The sequence below is a fragment of the Zalophus californianus genome, chromosome 2, assembly GCF_009762305.2.
Source record: "Zalophus californianus isolate mZalCal1 chromosome 2, mZalCal1.pri.v2, whole genome shotgun sequence".
NCBI lineage: Eukaryota > Metazoa > Chordata > Mammalia > Carnivora > Otariidae > Zalophus > Zalophus californianus.
In genome coordinates, this window is record NC_045596.1 from 36,909,713 (window position 1) to 36,935,761 (window position 26,049).

Consider the following 26,049-nt stretch of genomic DNA (forward strand, 5'->3'; position numbering starts at 1 on the left):
CTATCACCCAGCCACCCCATCCCTCCCACCGCCCACCACTCCAGCAACCCTCAGTTTGTTTCCTGAGATTAAGAATTCCTCATATCGGTGAGGTCATATGATACATGTCTTTCTCTGATTGACTTACTTCACTCAGCATAACACCCTCCAGTTCCATCAACGTCGTTGCAAATTAGCCATTGAATTTTGTCCTCTACCTTGAATGAACTGAATGAGGTAAACGTCTTGTTAGGGATAAGACTATCGATATATTTTATACTAAGGTTATTACATTATGAGGTAATTCTAACTGTAAGATAGTGGGATTTACTTAAAATTGTGAATGGAGGTTAATTAGCCTATGATTTCGTCCTTCTTATATAATCTCCTATTATCTTCCCTATCCCCTCCAGCTGTAATAGAACAGATGAAATATGAAATTCCATAACAATATTTGTATTTTGCATAGTATATTTGAAACTAGAAGAGCATTTACATATAATTTCTAAGACAGAATGTTCTACCATTATTGTCAGGAGAAAGTTACAAGTTGGTACCTGGCATGAAGTATGCACCATGTGTCTACTATTTAATATTTGTGCTGTATTAGTATGTGTATAATTTGGACACATTTAGTTCTCTTCCTTTTACCTCTGACTTTTCAGGAAGCAGTTTTACTTGTAGTGATAAAAGTATTTTTCAGATTTTGTAGTATAAGCTTAAGTTCGCTTCTCCCAACCACTCTCCCAGATGATTTTCATGATAGAGTTGTGTGCCTTCTAAGCATATTTCCCAGAGGACCTTAACAGTACTGAGATTTTTGCAAACATTACAATAATTTAAATATGAGTATTAGAATAGCCACCATTTATTGAGTATAATATATGACAGCCATTGAGCTGAGCTCCATAGGCATTGCTTCATTCAGTCTATACAACAGTCGAGGTACAAGTACTGTTACCATCTTATAGGGCAAGCAGCTCAGACTTAACACTTGCCGGTGTCAGTTATTGACAGAGCTGGGATTCAAACAGTGGTTTCTACTAGTTCTTAACCTACTGTGCTTTATTGCCTTGTGGAAATCTGATAGGCTTCTTGGTTCTTTAACAGCAGCTTAGCCTCTGAGCTAGGGAGCTAGAGTGGCCAGAAATCAGTTTGCTGAGGTGCTTGTGTACATGGGCTTGACTCAAAATAGCCCCCTAACATCAAGGGCAGTGATGGAAAGATCTTCTTTCAGCTGGCACGTTTAAGCACAGAAATAACTAGTTGAATCATGCACCAAAACAGCATTTTCACTTTAATACTATGACTTTATAAGATAGAATAGTTTGTAGTAATCAGTACTTTATTACCAGGTATGTGACTGGAAGATGATATGACTTATTTAAAGACCATTTATAACACAAGGCAATTATAACTACGTTATTTGGGATTTAAGGAACCTATTTTATACTAACAGTTTTATTTATTTTTATTTGCTGTTTATTTTATTTTAAGGAACTTAATTGTAAATACATTTCAGTCACATTTCAGTTAAGGTATGTAAGTAATGCTTCTCTGAGATGGGCTTGTAAGATGGAAAATATGCTGAAGAGGGAGAATTTTTTACTCCCCACTGAGTGACTAAGAAATTATAGGTAGAATTACTGTCTTTTAACTTAAATCTCTTAAATGCCTGATGGCAACAAAAAGTAAATGCAGAATCAATACTGCTAATAATGTTGGAATATCTCAGATGCATGTATTCAGTTTCATCTCTGGAAATAAAATTTAGATAACATTTGTTTATTATAAGCTTTATTTGAGTTAAAGATAGAAAACAATATACTTTTATTTGCAATTTAATGATGCAAGTTGTTAATGGCAATCTAAGTTTACAGTAATTCCTTTTATATATACTTATCATGTTATCCTTTTAGACATATAATTGAGGAATAAAGCTAATCATTTATGAATTTAACAATAATCAGAAAATTGTCTTCAAAAGAATTTAAGTATGTTGCTAGGTATAAAGTTCATAATTGCCAAAATACTTATATTAAAAGCATGAACCCAAGTCATTAAATAAAAATAAGAGCACATTTGTAAAAAAGTGCTATAGAAGGTGGTGCACAAAAATCATGCACTTATACATACTTTCCAAAAGGACGTAAACTGTACTTTTAGGCACTGGCATCTCTTCAAATTCTCTGTTCCAACAATATATAGCAGGACTTTTGATGTCCAGATGCTACTGCAGAAAGATGACTAAGGCAACCACGTGCAGAAAAGCTTGTGTAATGCACAGAAAATACAAAGATTACATTCCAAAAGTAAAGGTTTGCAATGATTGTTTGATATCTGAAAGGCTTGGAGTGTCTTTATGTGATTAAAAAATAAAACTCTGAGAATGCCACCAGATTCATATGAATGATATTTGGTGTACAGATTCTTCACATTTAAAATGACTTGAAATTTTTAAACAAAGATTTCATTTCTGTGATGTTTTACAGAGTGGCTGTGTGGCTTCTGTACTTTATAATAAACAGCTATTTGTGAGAACCAACTACTCCTAAACCTTAATATAAAATGGACACATTCTAAATATGGAATGTTTAACATATAGATATTGGACTTCAAAAATGACAGTCTTCAAAAAAATCCCCGTTTTATCATATTGCATAGCTGAAAATTCATCTACTACTTAAAAAAGTGTTCTGTTCATTCAAGCAGAATTTTGCTCCAATCTCCTTCAATTTCCTTCTTTCATACTGTATAGTGGATCCACAAGTTTATTGTGCACATGCATTAAACCTTAAAGAAAAAAAGCACAATTCTAGTTTTATTTTTAATTTTGAATTATCTCTCATTTACCTTAGAAAATAGAAGAGTTTATAAGATACAATAAGTATACTGGTTCCCATCTGATACAAAAGTTAAGTTTTATTGAAAAATGCAAATAGAAATGTTTCATAATGTTTAGTTGTAACTACCTAGCAAATAGCTATAAATAATAATGTTTAGCTGTAAATAATTTACAGTTATTTATGAAGCTGTAGATGAATGAGTACAAATTCCTTGGGAGTAGAAGCAGTTCTTGCCTTCAAAGCTTCAATATGGCAAAATAACAAATTTGAATAATGACTTGGTTAATACACTTTAATTACATCCTATAAGTCTTTTGAGTTTGATCCTTTGCACTTCTCTACCAGACTCCAGCCCAGGAACTCAGAACCGTTATTAAACTGGGATAGCTTTAAGTTCCCCAAAGTATTACCCTATCCATTCATCTGGCAAATTATTTTCCACCATTTTGACATGTGTATTTACAACAGGGGTGATAAACTATACTGAAGGAGGTTAAGAAAAAAATCCAAGGTGCCATTAAAAAGTTGAAGACTCCATATTTAAACATAACCAAAGATTTAAATTTAGAATGCCAAAAAAGTAGAGCAGTCAGTACTGAATCATTTCTGACTCCCAAACTGACGACAACTGGAAGCTGTTCACCTGGCAGAAATCAAGTACAGCCTCAATCTTAGGATATAAAAGAGCTAGGGATGGTTCAAAGAGTCTTTGATTCTCCCGCATTAATATACAAATTTGTGTGTGTATGTGTGCATTTTTTTCTGAGGACAGTCTCTTCACCAGATTTTCATAGTGGTCCATGACCCAAAAGAGGTGAAGAGTCATGACATTTGAACCCTGGTTTTCCTTTTTGCTCTTAACCTCTACATTTCCTTTTGCTTTTAAAGTATAATCTAGCCCAGGGTCTCCTGGCTGGCTCAGTTGAAAGAGCATGTGACTCTTGATTCTGGGTTTGTAAATTCAAGCCCCATGTTAGGTGTAGAGATTACAAAAAAAAAAAAAAAAAATACAGTCTAGGCCTTTATCAATATATATACTTGAACTTATTAATGGGAACTTGTTCTGCTCCTGTTAGCTTTATGGAAGAGCTATTTCCTCCCAATTTGAGTGCTATCATCTATTTTCTAGGGCTTTCCATCCTATCAACTCAAAAAAAAGTTTTCTTCAACTACTATTTAATTCTTTTTATTTAATATCCTTTGGGCTTCATAGGGTGATTTTACATAATTTAGTGGTTAGACTGGTGGTTTCATAGTTCTATGTTCTCCCATCCATCCATCTGTCCCAACTACCCACAATTTATCAAATGCCTCCAATGTACCAGGCACACTTCCAGATGCTGAAATAATGCAGTGAACAAAATTTAAGTCCCTATCACCTTTGTGAAGCTTTTAACGAAATATATTACATTTTATTTTCTCAAATCACTTAATATAAAGCCAAGTTTTTATGATGCTGAGTCAACTACTTTCAGGAAGAGATCTTACACTTCTTTTTTTTTTTCTTTTTTTTTTTTACTAACACCATGTGAGACTATGTACTTGAAGGCACTTTGGCCTGTTTTCTTGGCTGATGACACTAACTGGAAAATATAATTTATATTTACTAAAAATACACATTAAAGGGTAATTTTTATAGTGCAGAAGAAATATTTGCTAATGAAAATGATTAACCAGGTAGTATCTCTAAATAGAACCAATGCTATTAAAAACAGAATTTAACTGAAAAGTTTAATCCATTTCAACAACCAGAATGTAAAGAGCAGTAAAATGGTAACTGGAGAAACCTAGGAGGAGAGGGGACACAGAAACAATGGTAATTTTAGCCACTCAGTTGAGAAGATGTAACCTCATATGGAGAAGCCACTGTAATTAAGAGGATCATTCTACTTGATACAATTCATCTATCATTTACTTACAGCTTTGATCATGGAAATAATACATTAGAACTTGAAAACCCCAAACATCAGAATAAACATTAAAAGTTCAACTCTATATAAAGTTTAACTATACATTGGCTGTAACTTTTACACATAAGGCTGTTTCCAAACTAGAAATGCATTTTGGATGATAAAGAATTTATTATGACTTAAGGTAAAACAATTTTTATACAAGAATTGATAGAAACAAATCATTGCTACTTGAATCATTAACAGAAAAAAATAAATTCTGAGTACTAAAATGTACAGACTTCCTAACATGTTGCCAGAAGAAGTTAAATGTCATAGATTCTGAATGTCAACTTTATGGTTCTGACTCCATCTGACTCATTCAATCTCTGTCTCAAGCTACTGGAATAGGGTCTACAAAGGATGAAACAAACAAAAATGTTCACCATAATGATGGAGGTCTTGAAAATATACTCTCGAAGACATAAAACACAGGCTTTATATAAAATCAGCACAAACAAAAAAATTGGACTAAAATATTAAACTGTTTTCCTGCAATTTACTTCTATCTTCCAAAAGGTACATACTGAAACTTCCATTTGCATTGATTTTTATTGTTTTAGATGCTAGATTTAGAACCTAGATTTTCTTCTGGACCTACATAATTAGAGCCCTTTTATGCACATTTTAGTGATGGCAGAAGATAGGGTAGTAATGTGACTGGAATCTGAAGAACTACAGAAGGTAACTATAGGATTCATATCCTCCGGTACATCTTAAAGTGGTAAAATACCTCAATGAGAATATGGCAAATATATAAAACTATACTTACGTATAAGTTATGAATATTCAATTATTCTACCCTGTATTAAAATACCTTACTGTAAAATGAGGTCTGCATATAGCCCAGAATAATATCTCAATTCCATTTTTCTCCATATTGATGGGAGGCACTCTGACAGGCTGATACCCTGAACCTCTCCAGAAATATATACAGATCCATATTAGAAAATAATGTCCTCAAAAGAGCAGTGCAGCGATTCTCTCATGAATATTCTATACTTCAAAATGTTTCAGAACAGCTTAGAATCTGGATAGATGAATTAAAAGAACAAAATACATGTAATCATCTACCTCTCTTGTTTTTTAAATTAACTTATGTCCATGCCTTTTTGGAAGCAATTATTACAGTATGAAAGCAACCCAAACAAACAGAAATATGATTTAGATAGCCAAAGTTTATTCCCCTTCTATGAGTATAAACAGTGGACAAAAGCCCAGACACCAGATAAGACTGGTTTCACTTACCCAGCTCTGCCCACATATGAGCTGTATGACTTTGGGTGACTTAACACCTCTATTAAGCCTGTTAACTCATCTGTACATGGGATTATAAGAATACCCACTTCATTGCATTGTGAGAATTAAGTAAATCAAGTATAATCCATTTAGAATAGTGCCTGGTCATATAAGTATTGGCTGCTATTAAATATTTACTACACTAAAATGTAAACATTTTATAAAAACGGAATTGACAACATTTGATAAGCACAAGGGTTTACCTGAAGATTGCTGGTACCAGAACATGGGAATCTTAAATGATCTCTGGCATTAAAATATGTGGATAATGGGGATTCCTTTTATTAATCTTTTCAAGGAATCTAGTATTTGTAATGAAATCTGAAAGACTACCTGGAAATATATGGGTAAAACTCCATACAAGGACTCTTATACATAACTTATCACAGATCTTTCTCTTTTACCTGTCAACTTATTTAAAAACTTGACAATATTTCCGTTTAATTTGATACTTCTGTGGCTTGGTAAAAGAAAAACTTTTGATAAAAATATAAATGACTGGAAATAATCTAAGCATTTAACAGTAAGGAAAGGTTTAAGTAAATTTTGATACATCTACTTATATAGCCATTAAAAATGCTTTTGAAGAATTGTGAAATAGGGAAGTGCTCACAACAGCCAAATGCAAATAGAAAACTAAGCATGATTAAAATTTTGATTGTTCACTATTCATCAAACTTCATTTGTGTATCATCAAGATTTTTGCCACATCCACACCATTTACATGAACTATGAGTTAAAGATTTCTTTTAAATTGACTTGTAATTTAAATTTATATACTATTATTTCATGAATGAGACGCTGAAGACTGAGACACACATTATGTATCAAGAAAAAATACTACTAGGTAACTGATAATGACCAATTTTAAACACATCCCAATTTCAGACAAGATAGATGTGAAAAAAGATGTGTCTCACAGGCAATAAAATATGGTAACTTCTTTAACTGTCAAAACGATGTTTATGGAATACAAGTTTGATTGGTTTAGTGTATTTTTTCTAATACATGTTAAATAAGCACCTAGTAACTAGAGTACAAAGATTAAAAATACATATTCATGTAATATCAATAGTACACATACTACATACTCTGTGTATATATATATATATAGATGACCAGTTATATATTTTCATATCAGCTATATAAAATACTTTATAAAGAGCACCTATTTATACAGCTTGTTTATTATGTGTGTATATCTATATGCGGAATTCACTCTTAAGCAGGGAATGGTTTCTAAACAGTATAGTCAAATTTTCCTTGAAAATCTCTTAAATCACCCATTACATCAAGCACATGTGGTTTCATATATACAACCCGGTATGGGAAGGTTTAAGAATTACTGAACCAGACTGCAGAAAGAGTCAAAAGCACAAGCTACATGCAGAAGTCTGGGCAGTCAAACCCCTACTTACTTGCAGAGCTTATTCCATACTGCTCTGACACTGAACCATTATAACTGATATATGGGAATAATTTGAAATTGTGAAGATTAAATGAGATAGTGGGCGACCCAACTTATCTGCTGCTTAGATTCTAAACCATACCTTGGTGAGGAAGGTAGGGCAGGGAAACAAAAGAAGAGAGAGAGAGAGAGAGAGAGAGAGAGAGAGAGAGAGAGAGAGAGAGAGAGAGAGAGAGAGAGTGTGTGTGTGTGTGTGTGTGTGTGTGTGTGTGTGTGTGTGTGTGTAGGTATATATTTTCTTTTGGGTTACTTAATCTTATATATACATTATGAAAGTAAGATATTTTATATTTTATTAAATTTTGGATTTCAAGAAAAAAATAGGAAACTATTTTGAAAGCTATTATTTGAGGTGAGATTTTTCTATTCCTTAAAAAGAACTGGCTACTGTGTTGGCAAAATGCTGGTTTCAATAGGCACAGTGCAGGATATGACTCCACAGTCTATTAAGTTTTAATTGTCATCTACAATGGGACATTCTTACATTCTGCTTCTGAAATTTCAATGCTCACCTTTAAAGTATTTCACAGTTTTAACTCTTAATTCTAAAGTAGCATCTTCGTCACACACAAAAATAGTTCGGGGATGCTGCTGGAAAGCAGAAACAGTCCACATGTGATTTACTCCTTCTTCTATTGCTTTGTAGAGAGCAAATGCCTTGTGTGCACCTGTTATGAGGATCATTACCTGAAAAGTCATGACCATTACATGTTAATTAATTCTTAAAACATGTTTCAAATGACTAAAAAGCTCTATTTTTTTTTTGAAGATGTTAGCACCAATACTCTTCTGAAGGTAAAATAAAAATAAATAGCTACATATTTCTTCACAGTTCAAGGTATTTATTTTTGTTCTTCGAGGTAAAAGGCAAGCATAAAGTGTAACTTCTGGTTTAAGAAAGTAAAATTGTATCTTCTTATGAAGTATTGAATATACCATAATGCAGGTACTTAATACTTAGATATTGATGTGCATAAGTGACCTGGGAAAATGAAGAAAAAAGAAAGAAAAGGGCTGTTTTGCAAAAGCAGAATTGCAGGTCAACAAAGAATTGACATAAGCAGGAATGATATACCAAATTGCCCTAACCCAATCAATACAGTAGATATTACTTTGAAAGTTAGAGAAAGAAGCCTAAAGACTATTTTACTGAACAGATTTTATCAAAGTTGTCTTGAAACAAAAACTAGATTTAAAGAAGGATTAGGGATCTACTTAAATGTGAGAACTGTCCTTTAAGAAGTACACAAGACTAAGAATACCCTTATGAATTACAGAAAATCCAAGCTGTTGGTCCCAAATTCCTAAAAGCCTATAATTCAAAGAACATGTGCCAATGTAAGTGTGTATGTGTCAGAATGAATCTTTACTATTTTTATGATTGAGAAGGGGTTTGCAATAATCCTTGAAAAAACTGATATATAGGCTTAATAGTCCTTATTTACCTCTAAGTTATTTGTTAAATGGTTGGGATTTGGTGACTGATTAGATGTAGAGAAGAAACAGAATGACACATGTTTCAAGCTCATATAATTTTTTTTTAAGATTTTATTTATTTATTTGACAGAGAGAGACAGAGTTAGAAGGGGAACACAAACGGGGAATGGAAGAGGGAGAAGCAGGCTTCCTGCTGAGCAGGGAGCCTAATGAAGGGCTTGATCCCAGGACCCTCTGATTATGACCTAAGCCTAAGGCAGACACTTAACAACTGAGCTACCCAGGCGCCCCATCAAGCTAATTTTCATGGTGAGTATTGCTATTCACCAAGGGAGGGAATACTCAGAAGAAAGGCAAATTTGGTGGAAAGATAAATTTAAATTTTGGACAGCTTAAGTATAGGGAGTCTGAATATGGAGATGTCAGCTGGAAGTTGGAAATACAAAACGTGCAGCTTCAGGAGTACAAGATAAAGATACGTATTATTATCACTGTATTGAGTACTTTATCTTTTTGGAATAGTGATAAAACTACTGAAAGAATGTTCCAAAGAGTGACTGCTATTGACATATTTAAAAAAAAAAAAAAGAAAAAAGGTCATGCCCCAAAGCATGCAGAATGAATATGCAGTTCCAGAATGAAACCCTAGGGAAAAACAATATTCAAAAGGCAGATGAAGAAGAAAAGCCTGAGAAGCAGACTGAGAAGGAATGCTCAGAAAGTAAGAAGAGTAATGGCAGAGTTTTATGATGGGAGGGACGGTCAACAGTAGTAGATGATGAAAAGAGACCCAATAGGATAAGACCTGCAGAAAAGATGCCGGTTGTTAGCAATGAAGAAGTCATTACTGACTTCGGTGACTTTCAATAAGGTAGCAAAATCAAAAGCAGATTTTTAAATTAGTTTTTCCTATGTCATCTTAAGAATAAATATCCAAAGTATTATTATTATATATAACAATTATAAAGATGTTGCAATAGTGGAAAATAATTTTTCTTTTGAAATTATCTTTAAAATATATGACATTATCTTTAAATATACCTCAGTAAAAACAAATTTCAATTCTTTGAAGGTAAATTTAGATTTCGGCGAAGAGCCTAAAGTCAACAAAAATCAGATTTGGTGGTTCAAGTAAATGACAGCTGTGGATAGAACTTTGTCCAACATGAATTACGAACATAATTCATTCACACTATTCCCAACAGTTATTAAATACCTATTATGTGACAGGCAGTGTAAGGTGCTAGGTATACATGACCTATAAACTCACAGAGATTGTAAATTAGTGAGAAAAAAGATGCTAAAACCAGTAAACATACAAGAACAATCAGAAATTGTGAGAAGTGCTACAAAGGAAAAGAACAGAGTGGTCTAAGAGAAAACAGAAGAAAGTAACTTTGACTATGAGGATTATGGTCAAGAAAGGTAATTCTGAAAGTTGAAAACTGAAAGGTGCCATTTTAGTTAAGCAAGGTCTGGAAAAGTAGAGCATTTCACAGTGGTAATCAGTGTGAAGGCCTCAAGCCAAGGAGAATGATAAAGTAGTGACTGGAGTGGTTCCTTATCTAGTTGACAAATCCCAAATTTTAAGGAAACCTATAATAACTTCCAGGGTGTCACTTCCAAGGTATGTACAGAAGGTCCCCATTAACAGAGCTGCCAAATTGTGAAGCTGCTTCCTGATACACTAACCACTTAGAAATTTAGTTTACCATTCATATGTACTTTCCATCTAATAATAGCATCTTCCCCACACATTGATTCAAAATTTTATTAAGTGTATCTGTTCTTAATGAAACTAAAATTGAAGAACAGCTCACATCACAGTTAAAATCACTGGCAAATGAAAATCTGTACACATTAAGCTCCTTATAATTAAAGATAAGAAAATCATTAAGTATGATGATGTGATACTTGTTTCAAAAGAATGATAGAAAAATCAAAGCACTAGGGCCCCTGGGAAAACAATGAAGTCCTAGAATAGTTTTGCCATAATAATTTTCTTTGTAATCACGCTGAGCGTGAGTACTGTGAGGTGAGTGACATAAAATTTTCCTGACAAACTGACCAAAAGAAAAAAAAATCAGTATCTTAATAACTTTGTTCATTCTAAGAATTAGCTTGTTACATTACAACTTAAATCTTGTTAAATGTAAGAAATCTATTTGCATAACTTTCAGTTTCATATTTTAGAAATACAATTGCTCTGAAATCTTTTTCAACTTAATTACTATGGAATTTCAATTCGTGAAGGTCTTTCTTCACATACTGATGATTTTTAGATGAAAAACTACATTTTGAATAACAGTTCTATTTGTATGTTCAAGTCTAGGCATATTTACATTAAGATACATTACTTATTCATAACTTGTCTGTATGCTTTCCTCTGAACCTGTCCCATCTTGTTATCAGGAAGGAATGGAGTTTCCATATAATTGAACCACTTAGAATCCTGAGCTGACTATAATTTGTTCTGTTATTCTCAGGGAAGGAAATGAAAGCCCAATTAAAAATTTAAAAATTAGGCAGGATATATTGTTCAGAGTACTTGCCTTCTTAAGTATACCAAATTTAGAACAGATTCAGCCTTAAATGGGTTCTTTTTATGCTGGAAACTAACTGGCTATCCTCCCACAGTCAAGAAGTACTTTACAGTAAATTATCCTGAGCCTCCAAAAATAGTTTAACCAGCATTGCATTTTTGTTACAACAGACCTTTCACCACACCATTTCACTTAAAAACAGACCATTTGATCAGTATGATTTTAGGAACTCAAACTGAGAAGCAGAATAGGCCAAGGTAGCAGTATTCCAGAAGGAGTGGTGCCTAATTCTTAGCTCCAAAAGACTTAGTTGGACTCTAAACATGGCAATGAGACAGAAGTCACTGAGAGCTAGATAACAATTTACCTAGTGAATAGGATGTAACAAAAATTATTTGGTGCCATAACTCCTCCAAAATCTACAGACATCAAAGAATATTGAATTCTTACTTCTCTTGCATCCATCACCGTCCCCACACCAACTGTTAGAGCCATAGTTGGCACCTTCGATAAATCTCCATCAAAATATTTAGCATTTGCCAAAATGGTGTCCATTGCTAGAGTCTTTAATCTTGTCCTTGATACTAAACTGGATCCTGGCTCATTGAAAGCGATATGACCATCTGGACCAATTCCTTTTAAAAGAGGTATACACACACATAGACACATAAAATAAATAAGATTTCTCAAAGTTCAGCTTGTTTTTAAGAGCAAATAGTCATATTCTAATGCTGCATTAAATACTTGTTCCTGTATTTGATTCAACAAGTATTTCAATGTATTCCATATGCTTAGCACTGAGCTAGCATGAACGTAACTGACACTGCAATCTAGCACACATATACACACATACAAATGTAATTAAAAACAAGAACTGCATGAAACAATACTTACCCCTGCTAGGAGTCATTCAATTTCACAAGGAAAACATACAAAAGGAAAATGCAGAATGTGAATGGCTATACTGATATGTCATGACCTAATAATGGGTGACAACCACAACCTGAAAACACTGCTTTAAAGAGACCCACTGCCAGCTCTAAAATATTCTAGGACTGCCTCTAAAATATAGATAAAAATATGACATTCCTTATTTGAATGAAACTGGAAGTAAATCTTTTTGTAAAATGAAGAATCCTTCTATGGAATGAATAAATCAAGTTTTACATATGTGTACCCTACTAGCTAGTCAGAGTTCTGACAACCTCAATGAAAAAATAAACCCACAAGTTCTGAGTCAAAATAGCTGTTATATTTATACTCTGCATTTTACTTTAATGACGGATATGTGTATTTTACTGACTCTTAGCCTGTAATTCAAACCAATTTCTCCCAGATTACAACAAAGTAAAATATGACAAAGAATAACCTGGTTTTGATGGAACAAAGAAGAAATGAAAATCTTAGGGAACAAATATAAGCTACCAAAGCACCACATTTTAGGAATTTTTAATATGGTGACATAAAGCCTGACCTACATGTGGTTATTATGTATGGATTTTTCCATTAGTGTATATGTATCTGCCTATAAATATAAGTTTTAAATTATAGATATGCATTTCTCTCCAGATTTGTAAAACTACTGTTTCTCCTCTTAAATATGTATCTGTGCAAATATTTATATTTCTCTATGTGTGTACAAAAAAGAAAGGATGGGACCAGGAAAATAAAAGTTCCTGAAAAAATAGGAAGTCCTCAAGGATCAACATTAGTGTTCTAACTGGCATTGTGTGTGAGTCATACAAAAGTATAGAGTAAGGCTGAAATTATCAGCAGTGGTTCAAGACAGAGAAGGGTCAATATATTCCCTTACTGACCATAAGTAACTATTAGAAATTGAGCTTCCTGATATAAATATGTCTGGCACATTCTCATTCAGTCTTTAAGTCTAAACTAATACATTTACACCTTTAGGAAACATCTCTAAAACATGAGTCTGGATTACAGGCCTTCCCTGTGTTCCTACAGTTCTGTGGGGTAGAATGTAAATTTCATTGGAGTAAGGACTTTCTCTTAATTACTATACCCTTACCCCTTAGAACAATACATGACACATAGGAGGCCCTCAATAAATAATGGTTGAATAAATGAATAGATGGTTGCTATTCTTTGGTATGCTCAGTATAGTTTTTCTCTTCTCCTTCTACCTTGCTCTGCTCCCCTCACTTTATCTACTCTGTATCTCTCTGAGTCAGGATGATTGTGGTCTAGTGACAAATACTTGTCCCAAGCTGAAACAGTCAGAATTTCTCTCAGGAAATTCTGAAACCTGAGTGGGGTGGAGAAAAGAAGGAAGGCACCTACAGCTGAGGTATCTGATGATTGCACTGCAGGAGAGTATCCATAAGTTCCTGCTTTGGAGATCTGAGGCGCCTTGGTTCTTGTTCTTCCATAGACTTGGCTGTTTCAACTCTTATAACAATTCTGTGCATTAGCCCAGAATCATTCTAGTTAATTCACTTTTGGTCCCAAAGTAGATTACAGTTACTTGCAAACCAAAGATTCTAATCATGTACCCAAAGGAGAGGGTTAAGGTTTTCCCCACAGTCTTATTTTTATTTTTTTAAAAAACAGTATCTTAAGATAATTTTAAAGTTAGTAATATCCTTAGAGTTTATAAAATTTCATATTTGTGTATTTTACTGCTGGGGGTGGGTCAGGGATTGCATGATACACTCTACTCTTTCTTTTAGCAATTCTGTCATGACAGGGAGGATGAGAACTTTTGGCAGTATGTTTCCTTTTTCTTTTCTACTGAGGAAAGGGAATTCCTGTTCTATTTCCCAGGAGTAAGACATGATGGATTCACAGTCTTGAGCTCTTCTCATTCTACTATTTCCAGTTTAGAGGGGAAGAATAAGAAACCCCATTTTGGCCTCAAGCCCAACCTGAAATCTCTAATCCAACTTTACCTTTAATAAGGCTGATATTTTGATCCCATTTGGCTCAGTTCTTAGTGTTTTTATTAACCAACAAACCCTGGAACAAAAGAAGGGTAAGTGATAAGACCCAAATACCAAGCCTCATCTTGAAAATCCAATAACAAATCTAGATCAACAAAGGCAAAGAATCAAATGAGATTCTTGCATGAGTATACATCCAATTATCAGGTACCCCAAATAGGAAAAAGTTCAAAGAAAATGCAATAAGCTAAACCTTCTCCCCCTATACACAGAGTAATTATGTCTTTTGGATGGTAAATATAAAATGGCAGACCCTGATCATGACATGACTACAGAGAAGGTGTTAATGGAAGAGGCAAGGAAATCTTATTTATTGATTAATTGATTGATTGGTCAGGAGAAAATGTCTACAGGAAGCTTAAGACAAAAATTGGTTAGAAAACAAAGTAAGGTTCTTTAGAAAGAATATACTAGAGTATAAGAGTCAGTGATACACATAATTATAATTTACACTCCATCTGTTTCAAAGGGAAAACTAAGGTGACCTATAGTGAGGAAATACACCAAAAATCCTAAGCCAAAAAGAAATGAGAAGTGACTTAAAGCTATAGGAAACGAAGAAAGTTCTAGGAGAAATCTTTGATAAGGGATATTCAGGCTTAAACACTACATTAAGCTGTGAATACTTCCTGGAAAGCAGACAAAGGGAAAAAATGGAGTTTAAGAGTTCTTAGGTCCCCCCACCCAAATAAATTCTATTTTCTGGCATAGAATCCCCAAGGGATTTGTCACATGGATCCTTAGGTAAGGCAAATAAATTAAAAGGAAAAAAAAAGATATTTAAATGAAGTAAAAAAGATAGAAAAATATCTTAAGCCATTTTTAATAATGAACCTCTATTAAACTACCATGCCTTTTTGTATAATGGTAAATGAAATATTTCTTGATATAACTAAAATACAGATACATTAGGTATAATTACATTACAGTAATTAGGTATACATTATAGTAATTCTACTTGATTTTTGTATGGAGTTTAGAAAACCTAAAGAATGCATGGGTAGTGTATTCCTTAAACATTCCTAAATCACCCTAGATATTGGCAAGTACAAATAGTAATTATTTCAGAATTGAATCATATGGACAAAACTGGAATACAAATATTTTCCAGGAATACTGGAATTTTATTTAAAACATAGGTAACTTTCTATTTTGAAAAGTAAAACAGTCTAGCTTAGATTCTTGCTCAGATAAAACCATCCCATTTACAAAATAAAGTAAATGATATTGGCTCTGTTAGGTAGAGAAAAAAATTTCCTCAAAGAGAAAATCTCAGTCTCACTGGATACCCTTAGAAGTAATTCAGTAAAAAAGCAGGAAATTCAATGAACTAAGGAACAATTATTTCATCATCTACAGTTCAGAAAGAGAAAACTGAATAACACTTATTGGAGTACCAATTACACAGCAACCACTATGCAAGCATTTTACATGTTATAACATGATGAATTCTCACAAGTTTTGGAATGGTTAATATTAATTCTTGTTTTACAAATAACTTAATTATACTGAACTTCAATAAACTTCCCAAGGTCATACAGATAATAAGTGACCAAAACAGAATGCGAATTCATGTCTGACTGTAATACCCAATTTTCCCCAAGGGCAACCAACCACAACTATACCTGGCCACCTCAACCATCAGTCAGCCTCAATACAGCTCTACTGAAGATCTAATTCATGTACTTTTAAGCAGTCTTTTAATAAATATAAGATATATCCAGAGAACTTAATTTAGAGCTTTAGTACATTTAGTTGAATACTAAAAACTTTGGCAAAAAGCATTTTGGTTTCAGTTTTGTTGTTGTTATACTATTCTTATGGTAATTAAATAGCTATCTCAGGCTTCATAATGACGACAGAAAACCATATTGTCATTACAAAGAAATTTCCTATTTTCAATGGTACATTACGAACACACGCATGGGTGTAGATATATATAAATTTCAAGTGGAATTTAGCCAGTTAAACATTTATTCATGTGGCGTTTATAAAGACAGTTATACAGCTTAGTTCACATTTAATAAAGGGTGATGATAAATAAAGTCTCACATCAGTCTTAACTGATTTTTTTAATGAGATGAAGTAATTTAAGTGATCAGTACAGAAATGCTAAAATCCACTGTTCCACATGCAAACTTTTAGAGATTTAACCCTGTAATTTGGTAAGAAAGCTGGGTTGGGATTTTAAAGAAATCATAAAAGATAAGAATTATCATTCAGGAAAAGAAACATCACTCATTTTGAAAGATGTGGTAAACTGTTAATTCTAAAGAAATAATATAAAAGAGTTTAGCAGGTATTGGACTTATTTTTCAAGACATAATTTAAGCAATTCTAGCTTGCAACTTTAATATTATTTTTTGATGAAAATAAAGTAAAATAAAAATCAGTAGCTGAGTAAATGGGTATTACAGTTACAGGTGTTCTCTACATTACACAAAGGTAAGATTAATGAAAAAATGTTTTACGTACCTCCAACAAAAAGGTCAATTCCTCCAGCTTCTTTTATTTTCTTTTCAAAAGCATCACATTCTGCTTGTAAATCTGCAGCATTCCCATCGAGGATATGAGCATTCTTAGGATCTATATCAATATGCTTAAAAAAGTTATTCCACATATAAGAATGGTAGCTTTCAGGATGATTTCTGGGAAGTCCTAAATAAAAAGTTAATAAATAAAAATGTAAGTATTTCCAGGAATAAATCCAAAGTTTACTTTCTGATTAAACCATAAATGCTATTTAAAATATATAATCTTTCTATTCCACATCCCATGGATATCCAAATTAAATCCAATTTACAGGCATTTTTATGTGGAATACATGGTCATTATATGCCAGGCGTTAACCACCTTACATGTATGTATTAATTCAAATAATTTTTATAACATCTATGGAATTACTTTTATCATGCTCATCTTATAAACAAAAGTACAGAAACGTTAAGTAACTTTCCCAAGGTCACACAGCTCATAGAAAGACTGGAATTCAAACAGAAATCTAGTTCACATGCATTTAATCACTGTACTCCACTTCTCAGGCACAAAACTTCTACCAATGGAACTGATTTACATATTAATTTCAACATAATTAGCCATACATCTGGAATGTTGGTCCATGTTTCTCATCTATTTTTCCTATATGCATGCAAAGTATACTGAATCACAACAATTCTTTGGCTATCACTTAGGCTAACATTAAAAATGTATTCCTATGTTCAAAGTTTAAAACAAGAGTTCATTCGCATCACAGATCTTTCCTATTAAGCAAGTTAACAGTCAATATGTCATAAAAGCTTCATAGCCACAAATATAAATATATTTGAAAAATCTTTATTTTACTAATTACTTTTACATATGTGGTGCTCTATCCCCACAACAACACTGGTTTTAACTTTGCCTTAAGGGGACAAAAAAAAACACCAAAATGTGTGACGGACTGGCTCAAAGTTGCATGATTGGTAAGTGGTACAGCCCAAGAATGAATACAGATCTTCTGATTTCTAGTTCCATATTCCTCCATGATATTGTGCTGGCATCACAAAAATATAGATTTTTTAAATATAAACTCCCAACCTCACCACAAGGCAGTACATTATCTTCTAATTATATTACATTCAAAACATAAATTCAAATAACATATTAATTCTTAAATTATATTCATTTTATTTAAAATATAACATATCCAAATAATATATTCAAACGATATACTTACCTACATATTCATCCATGTTAAAGGTCTTTACATATTTAAAAGAAAGGTCTCCATTCTTGTGATATTCTATTAGTTTTTTGTAACATCCTAAAGGTGTACTTCCTAAAACAGATAGAGAGTCCATTTTCTAACATAACATGAAAAACCTACTTTTTTAAAAAAGTTTATATTTATTCTCTTAATGATATTCTCTATTTCTCATTTACTAGGGAAACAATGATTAATTTAAATACATATTCAATTAACAAATATATTTTGAATTATACATACATTTGCAAGGCACCTTGAAATCTTAGTATTACTATTAGAATTTGCTGACTAAAACTAGAAATCTATCAATAGAAATTATAGTTTGGAAAATTATTCTAGAGTTGTTCAGTATTTGGAATTAATGTATATTACAAGATTAGAAACTTCTAGAAAGCACATTTGAATTAAAAAACACCTCACCTTTTGAGAAAAAGCTTTTATAGAGGATTTATATCATATAAATGAAATACAAAAAGGTCAAGTTGACCATTTAATGAAATCAGAAGAGAAACCAGAGCTAAATTTAAATACTGCCTCTACTTTCAAAGTAGACTCAGAAATTGGCAAGTACTGTTTGAGGAACATTAGCCTTTATGATTTTAACTGGAGGTTCTGTTATTTTGCATTATATTCAGCATGTATCAACTAAAATGTATAAAGTAAAATGACCTCTGGGAAATGGGATCTTGGCTTTGGATATTTCATCTGAGTTCTTGATTTTATTGTTTTATAAATGTGATTCTTTTACATGTTTTATAAAACTAAAATCAGTTTGATAGTGCTTCTTGACATGGCACAAAGATAAATTTAGCCACTTGAAGATGGCCGCCGTTTTTAAATTTGCTGTATTTTTTCATTTTAACTACAAACTGGAAGGTTAGAGATTGACTGCATTTTTTTTTTTTAAGATTTTATTTATTTATTTGACAGAGACACAGCAAGAGAGGGAACACAAGCAGGGGCAGAGGGAGAGGGAGAAGCAGGCTTCCCGCCAAGCAGGGAGCCCAATGCGGGGCTAGATCCCAGGACCCTAGGATCATGACCTGAGCCAAAGGCAGATGCTTAACGACTGAGCCACCCAGGCGCCCCAAATGAATGCATTCTTAACAAGTGATCTGGCCCTCCCAATCCTGGCTGTAGTATTAATTACTAATATATTCACCATCACAAAACAAAACATCTGCACACAAAATTTCTACTCAAGTGGCAGACAGAAGTATGACAGAACTAAACAGTCTTTGGCAAAAGAATACAAAACAAAAAAACAAACAAAAAAGGAAATTCTATAGTAGTAAAAAAATTGCCTTTCATTTGAGATGAAAGAATAATACAGGTGGCTATAAATAATAAATATAGGTTCAGAGAACAGAAGACTAAAAGATATTTTTAAAGCTAAGCAAACTTACATCAAAAACTAATGATGTAATGTATGGTGATTAACATAACAATAAAGTTATAAAAAAAGCTAAGCAAACATACTGTTTTAAATTGTAATTAATAATTTATAAATTTTACAATTCCATCTCAAAGAACTATAACCCACTAACATAAGACCTATCTTAAAGATGGATAAATGTGCTTTTCCTTCTTTCTTTTGAGAAGCATAAACAAATCTGTGTTTGTTTCAATGTCAAGAGTTTAATTATAGGACTCCCTCGATTTAAGAATATATGAATAAAAAAGATGAGGAGTCACAATGGTGAAGACAAAAAAAACCACATTCATTTCCTACTTTTTAATCCAAGTGGCTGAAGAAAAAGAAATAATGAAAGATACGGTACAGGGTGCACTAGTTAAAGAAACTTCATTTTAATATTTGCTTTGCAAAACTTATTTACTAACATAACTACTACCAAGTGCTTACTATGATTCAGATGAAACAAAAATTAAAACTGTTTCTATCCTAAAAAACCTCACAAGATAGGAATAGGCAAATAATCATAACAAAAATATTCTAAATAACCTATAAGAAGTCTGGAGAACTGTTGTAAATCAAAGAAGAAAAGATTATAGTCTTGTTTGTTGAAGGAAGGATATCCAAGAAGATGACATTTCAACTAAGTCTTGAAGAAAGGGTAGAATTCCAATAGTTAAAATTAGGGTTAGGTTGTAGTTGAGAACAAAAAAAGATGGGGCAGGAGGCCAAGAAATGACATTTGTATGTTTACCATGTGCTAGATGCTATACATCAGCTCATGTAAACCTTGGAGAATTGGCATTATCTTTCTCATTTTGAGAATGGAAGAAATGGGTCAAAAAGACTAAGGAATTTGCCAAATATCATATGATAATGAAGCCAGAGATTCAAGAGATTCTGTCTGGTTCCATGGCTCATACAGTTTTCATTATGTAACATACTAGCAACATGATGAAAGTAAACCCAGCAAAGTCAGGTCTATTCTTTGAACTACAAGTAGTCTAATTTTCCTATCATGATTCAGACTAAGAGAATCAGGGCATAAATTTGGGAGGCAGGAAGCATGCAGGCCCTTACATGTGAAGCTTGTTAAGATCACGTCAATAAGCACTGAAAAGATATTCTCCAGAAACTGTGCTTGGTGGAGGGATAATTAAAATACAGCATGCTACATACAATTACATAAACATATGCTCAAACTTCAAAAGCAAGGAGGAGAGAGCATGATTAACACTGTCAATGGAAAATGTCAACAAAGGTTTTCCAAGATACGTCATTGGCAGGTGTATTATTAGCAGTTAAACTATCCTAAAATAAGCAAAATTTGTAGATCTAAACACACAAAAGTATGTTTAGGACTGCTTGCATTCATCACTTTGAAGGCTTTCTGCCCCCAAGCTAAAATTACTGTTTATTTCTACATCATAATTAAGACAGAGTGATCAAAGCAGCTGGCCTGGTTGCAGCCTGGGTTTACAGTATGCAAACTGATACAGAGGCCGTGTCCAACCACTGGGGCTCATGTATAAAAAATGTGGGTGTTGAGGGTGCCAGTCTGGTGTGTACAGTTTTTAAAAGTCCCTCTTTACCATTCTCACCAAGATCTACTGCCCTGGACCAAAAGACAAAAAGCAAGATAACAAACAAACAAACAACTTCATGAGCTAAACAATACCTTTCATTGAAATTACACAAGTGGAAAAAAGTATAATTGTAGCTTTTATGTAATTAGCACATATGGGGGAAGGAGCAGAAGGAAAAAAAAATACTGTTTAAGACACACTTATGGGAACCTTAAAATTTATACAGTATTTACAGTATACAAGGGAGTGGCACAAACACTGCCTTATCTGAGCCTCAAACAGCATTATCGGCTATTATTATCCTTATCTTTCTTAAAGGAAAGGAAACCAAAGATTAGGGAGGTAGAATAAATGCCTTGCAGTCACCAAGAAAGTAAGTAGTAGCTCTGATTCCATGTCCAATACTCTTTCCTGTGGAAGTCAACAATATCAAATTAAGTGCCATGAAAAAAAAAATTAAGTGCCATGAGATCAATGACACTACTTGGTTAATTTTTAAGAAAAACCTTAACAAGGAACTAAATACAACAAAACGTGCAATTCATACTTAGGTTTACTCTGTCATGAAGACATACCAGTCTTCAATTTTTCAGTCATAATACTTCTATAATAAAAAGAAAATAAACACAAATTATAAAAGGCTAATAAGATAATAAAAGAATATGAGGCGGGGGAAGTAAAATGAAGAGACAAGAGTACATAGTTCAGGTACCTCTTAACAATCATTAGAAAGGCTAATCTACTAATTAAGTATATGAGTAGTGAAAGTAATATCCTTAAAAAACAAAAGATGACTAGATAAAGGTACAAAAATATTATGACCATCACTTAAGTTAGGATATTTCCTTTTGCATTTTGGAGTGGAAAGTGATGTATAATTTTGATGCAAGAAATTTCCTTTTGCATTTTGGAGTGGTAAGTGATACATAATTTTAATACAAGAAAACAGTAATGAAACACAGATACCAGATAGTTAAATACACATTTCTGGCTTTATATACTAATATGTTCAATCAGTGATATGACAAGAAATAAAGGGGAAACATATTTTACTAAAAGAAACCCTTCCATCCCATGATTTTACGTACCTAAAATGGAAAAAAAAAAAAAGGTATATTACCTGTTGGTAAACCCAATGTAAAGTATCTGTCCTGTCCAGGTTTGAACTGAATGATGCGATTACAGATGTATTTGGCTGCCCACTCACTAGCCAAGTCATAGTTATCAAGAATTACAAGCCTCATTATGGTGATGCACAGCTTCCAGGACAAGAAGTTCAAACCTAAGAAAATTCCATTGTAGAGCATTTTAAGTAATTTACAGACACTCAAACATAAGTGTATTAAAACTGATGACTTTAAAAAGGACATCACTTAAAAAAGACATACACAAATACAACCTGTACTTTTAAAATAGTAATAGCCTTTCTCTTTTGAACAGACCTTACGTTCTGAGCAGTGGCCTACATAATTTAAGTACATACACAGTCTTCTGAATTAAATACAACACCCACTTTTAGATGAGAAGAACTCACATAATTTGACTGAGGTCGCAAAGTTACTAAATGACAAAGCCAGAATTCATATCAAGGCAAACTTAAAAGTTTTTATAAGCCATGACACTACACTGTTTATATAAAGCAACATAAAACAAGCCTAAAGGCAAACAAAGCAGTACTCATTTCTTGAATGCAAGTTAAAGGGAATAATGATACTTAGCAACCTTTGGGTTACTTACTAAAATCCAGAACTCACCCCCATAAATACTGTAATAACCAAACCTCCCTTTTGTTAGATGTTTTTGTAAAAATGATACCTGCACTTAAACATTTTTCAATATAGAAAGGTATAAGAGGAAGAAAAAAATCAACTCAAATTCTACACTCATAAATAAAAATTATTATTATTAGGCATACAACATTCCAGATGTCTATCTAATGCACACACATATAAATAGAATGTATAGAAATAATTTTCAACAATGAGATCATACTAGACATGCTGTTTTTAATAAAAAGCATAATATTTAATTCTTCCTGAATTTAACAAAAGAAAAAGTGAACTAAAACTGATCTCTGAAAAAAAAAATTCTTCATAAAAAGGAATTTTAGTTCCTAAAAGAGTAATCTAAGGTTAAGACAAAATATTAAGAGATCAGAGTCATTTAAAAACTATGATTCCATTTTAGACAATGTGGATTGACCTACTACCATGACTCACAACCCCTGATTTCTGTAAAATGTATTATTTTTATATTGACAAGATTTATAACATTTACACTGTATCCTATAACCATAATTCCCAGATTTTAATTCTTAGTTTCATATTTAAATGGATCTGTCACCCACACCAATCCTTTTACAAATGGCTTCAGCAGTCCTGAGTTTCTATACTTTACATACAAAAATAAGTCAAATTCTTGAAATTAATGGGAATAGTAGGTCTTATTACAATGAATATATGAAACCTAAATGATATCCTTAAGAACATAAAGATTTAGAATTCTGGCATAACAACAAGAAATTATGATCACCGTGATTTAAAATTCTGGCACAGTAACGAGAGACAAATAGCATTTACAGACAATAATCTACATAGGAAGTCATAAATTCACTCCAACACAAATGGACTTCGCCTCTATTTAAATTCATAAATGATCTAATGCCAGAAACAATTTCAAAGTTACACCAAGAATCAGAAACATTTCCTGGCCATAAAGAGATATACTTAACTTCTAATAAGTATGCCATCAAGAGATATACTTACTTCTAACAAGAATATTCAGCAAACTGATTACTGATAAAAAGAAAAAAGAATTGCAAGGTAAGGAGGAAGAGCATTAGAATTTCCAAGTATCTTCTGTGTTCTGGGCACGCAATCTCTTTTTCTCAATTCAACACACTTATGAGGGCCTATTAAATGCCAAGCACTAAGCTGTGTAATCACAAAAATGATTAAGATAGGGGCCCTACTATTAAGGGCTTAGAATCGCTGAAGTCTCTGGGGTGGAAATTATCATCCTCATTTTTCAGATATAGAAAACTGTAACTCAGAAATTTACTGCTGAAGTTATGAAGCTATTAATGGTAGAGGGTCTATCTGACTGAAAGACCCACGCTCCAGATGTGCCTTGAAAGAAGCACTTGGGATGCCTGCTAAAAATATGGATTCCCAGGCCCCTCTCACCTGTCATAAGTGTTTCAACAGATGTGAAATGGGATCCATGGAATCTGCACTTTTAGAAATATCATGGATGATTATTACAATCAGGTTAAATTTTGAAAAGACCACCACAGGAAGAGACTTCATTGCAAAGAAGTTCAAGTTAAGTCTTTCAGATCAGGTACAGGCAAGTTTTGTTTGTTTTAAATTCAGAGTACTCAGACTTCATTACACAAGTCTCAAATGAATCATCCCACGCAGAGGAAAGCAGAATGTTTTGGTCACATTTATTCAGATTAAAAAATGTGTTTTTGCCAGTTTTTGCCAATCCTCATAGATCCAAACTGGTGTGGCTCTGGGCAATTCTCTGGCATCACAACCACACAGCACTCAAAAAAATGAGCTCCCCCCCCCCCCCCATTCCCTCACCTTCCTCTGGTGCTGATTCATTCTGAATGTGCATTAACTTGGAGAATGGGCTGCTGAATACAAATCTCAGAACTTTGGAGCAGGAGGAGAACTTGCACAAGACTTAGGTTGTGCACAGTTAGTCTAGGAGCTACACTAGCATCTGAACTTCAGAATTCCTGCTCTAAGCTTTTTTTCTGCACCTGACCTGAAAATGTCTCTGAAGTGCAGGGCAGGGGAGCCCCATCCATCCCCACTGTGGGCGAGAAGCAGCAGAGAAGGCTGTGGTCCCTACCTAGAAGGCCAAGACCAGGGCTGCAAACCCACCTTAGCTGCGTGGCTGCTGAGCCCAATCACTCCGCAAACTATAACGAATACAAATGAGGGTGACTGTTACTGATTTTTAACAAGTGTCAGGAGAAAGCCGCCAAAAGAGAGGAAGGGATAGGAACCTGCCCCCGGAGGCCCAATTTCGAAGGGCACCAGCAGCCACGCGTCATCCCTAGCCCCGCCTCGAAGCTCCTGGGACCGCAATCTGTCCTGGCCGCACGTCCCCGTTTCGGCACAAAGCCCACCCCAGGGGGCAATGACCAACCCGTTCCCCGCCTGACTCCCCTTCTTGGTCCCCAGCCCGGACTCACCTGCCGACCCACCCGCACTTCCGATGTCGGAACGGCGGAAACAACCAGCACCCAGCAACCCGGGGCCGGCGTGTGGAGCGCGAAGTCCAAAGACCCGGATGTAAACCCCAGGCTCAGAAAGGACCGAGGCGCAGCCCGCGGGTACTGCGCATGCGCATACCGCTAGCTCTCTAGGGATGAGCGGTGCGGAGGTTCTTAAGAATTCCGTGAGGCAGGAACCTTTTCCTACACGGGAGTTTCCAGTTCCTGGGCCATCAGCTTGCAGCTACTCTTTTTATCAACTCTCAGAGGTTGAATTGAGGTAGATTCTTGGGTTTATGAAATTTAATATGTAGGACTGTTGTGCTCATACATAAGCATTACTTAAATTGTTGCTTATAATAGCAATATGAATTCATCTTGATCTCTGACCTATTGAATGTTTACTGAGTGCCTTTTATCAATAAGCTCATCAAAGTTAAGTTTGTTACATGCTGCAGAAAAGCAAAGCGTATACCCTGGGAAGCCTTGGAGTGGCTCACTAGGAATAAACCTAGAAGGACACTGTGGGGCAAAATTCTCCCTCTACCCTTCACCGTCTTCCAGCTGGCCTAAGAATTCAATTTTCATG

General features: G+C 33.9%; 1 protein-coding gene across 3 annotated transcripts; it reads right to left on the bottom strand.

Moving 5' to 3' along the window:
• Positions 1-44: 44 nt before the first annotated feature.
• GNPDA2 (glucosamine-6-phosphate deaminase 2) lies at positions 45-25,540 on the bottom strand. Of its 3 annotated transcripts, XM_027598814.2 has the most exons (8): positions 25,440-25,529; positions 23,995-24,024; positions 22,350-22,511; positions 18,200-18,301; positions 16,960-17,142; positions 11,972-12,156; positions 8,054-8,228; positions 45-2,772 (listed from the first exon to the last, which is right to left on the bottom strand). In XM_027598814.2, exons 3-8 carry the CDS (start codon positions 22,471-22,473, stop codon positions 2,711-2,713), a joined length of 831 nt encoding a protein of 276 aa, XP_027454615.1. In that variant the 5' UTR covers positions 22,474-22,511; positions 23,995-24,024; positions 25,440-25,529; the 3' UTR covers positions 45-2,710. The 3 variants fall into 3 exon arrangements, with proteins under 3 accessions (XP_027454615.1, XP_027454614.1, XP_027454616.1); XM_027598813.2 differs by lacking the exon at positions 23,995-24,024 and having other exon boundaries at positions 25,440-25,540; XM_027598815.2 differs by lacking the exons at positions 45-2,772; positions 23,995-24,024 and adding an exon at positions 2,794-5,804 and having other exon boundaries at positions 25,440-25,540.
• Positions 25,541-26,049: the final 509 nt, after the last annotated feature.

Coding starts and splice junctions, on each gene's coding strand:
- GNPDA2 (XM_027598813.2), bottom strand. CDS start 22,473: ATGAGGCTTGTAATTCTTGATAACTATGACTTGGCTAGTGAGTGGGCA. Junction 12,157..16,959: donor AATTGACCTTTTTGTTGGAG/GTACGTAAAACA, acceptor CTCTTTTAAAAG/GAATTGGTCCAGATGGTCAT. Junction 8,229..11,971: donor CGGTGATGGATGCAAGAGAA/GTAAGAATTCAA, acceptor ATGACTTTTCAG/GTAATGATCCTCATAACAGG.